General features: G+C 58.4%; 1 protein-coding gene across 1 annotated transcript in view; it reads right to left on the minus strand.

The window, feature by feature from the left end:
• LOC102208196 (heparan sulfate glucosamine 3-O-sulfotransferase 5) overlaps positions 1–593 on the minus strand; it is an 8,861-nt gene extending 8,268 nt beyond the window's left edge. Inside the window, exon 1 of the mRNA XM_005746201.2 lies at positions 496–593. Coding sequence (XP_005746258.1) covers positions 496–593 — 98 coding nt within the window. The remainder of the gene's footprint in view (positions 1–495) is intronic.
• Between the last annotated feature and the right edge of the window lie 715 nt (positions 594–1,308).

Consider the following 1,308-nt stretch of genomic DNA (forward strand, 5'->3'; position numbering starts at 1 on the left):
CAGCAGCTTCACCTGGGAACTCAACTGAGCAGTCTAATGAGTTCTAATGAGTTCACCCATCCACCTTCGTTAGGTGTGTTGGAGAACACTTTCAGCCCTCTGAGGACTGCATCCCACTGTCGCTGCCTGCTCCAAGCCAATGTGCTGCTCAGCTCCGGCCAGTGTCCACACTGCCAGAGGTCTCCGTACCTGCTGGTTCAGTGACTGGCTCCGCTGGAGGGTCCAGGAGGCCCATTCAGCCGCCTGTCTCCGCTGGAGGGCCTGAGGGCCACGTCAGCTGGGGGTTCTGGAGAACCCAGCCAGCATTGTGTCAAGTTAGCTGGGGGGTTCAGGAGAACCCAACCAGCATCAAGTCTCGTTAGCTGGTTGTTCAGGAGAGCCCGGCTAGCATCAAACTACATCAGCTGGAGGTTCTGTAGGACCCAGCCAGCACATCCTCGTGTCCACTGACGGCTCTGGGGAGCCTGTTCAGCCACCACCTGCTCCACCACCTACAACTTCCACACTGTCGCCTGCAGCATCACCACCTGCAACTTCCACACCGTCGACTGCTGCATCACCACCTGCAACCTCCACACCGTCGCCTGCGGCATCTGGTTCTGCAGCTACCACGCTGCCGTCTGGTTCCGCAGCTGCCACGCTGCCATCTGGTCCTGCCTCGTCTGATCCAGCTCGGCCTGTACCACCTCGCCTTCGCCGGCTGCTTTCCAGGCCTCTAGTTGGATGTCATTGCTGTCGAGGGCGGCCTCCTGAACGAGTTTGTTGCCGCCGCTGGCTTAACAGCCGGCCTCCGAACCTGCTCTGTCGCCGCCACTGCCCTCCACGTGGCCGGTCTCCGGACCTGCTCTGTCGCCGCCACTGCCTTCCACGTGGCCAGCCTCCGGATCTGTTCTGTCGCCACCGCTGGCTTCGCGGTCGGTCTCTGGACCTGCTCTGTTGCCGCCACTGCCTTCCGCATGGCCGGCCTCCTGATTTATTTTTTTTTGTGAGAGTGTCTCATGACAATGACGTAAGCGAGTGCGACGTTCATGGCAACAGCTGTGTGCAGATCAAAAATGGATAATATAACGAGTGCGGGAGAGAGTATGACCGTGCAGCGTTTAAAGCGTGGAAGGACTGATCTTACTTTGAGTTTGACTGAGTGGTGCGACAGAAACAACCTGCTGCTTAACACCGAGAAGACCAAGGAGCTCATCGTGGACTACAGGAGGAATGCTGACCCACATCCACCCATCCACATTAAGGGGACGGCTGTGGAGCGTGTGAGCAGCTTCAAGTTCCTGGGAGTCCACATCTCCGAGGATCTCA

This window comes from Pundamilia nyererei, unplaced genomic scaffold (assembly GCF_000239375.1).
Source record: "Pundamilia nyererei isolate P.nyererei 1_Seehausen unplaced genomic scaffold, PunNye1.0 scaffold00174, whole genome shotgun sequence".
In the NCBI taxonomy this organism is placed as follows: domain Eukaryota; kingdom Metazoa; phylum Chordata; class Actinopteri; order Cichliformes; family Cichlidae; genus Pundamilia; species Pundamilia nyererei.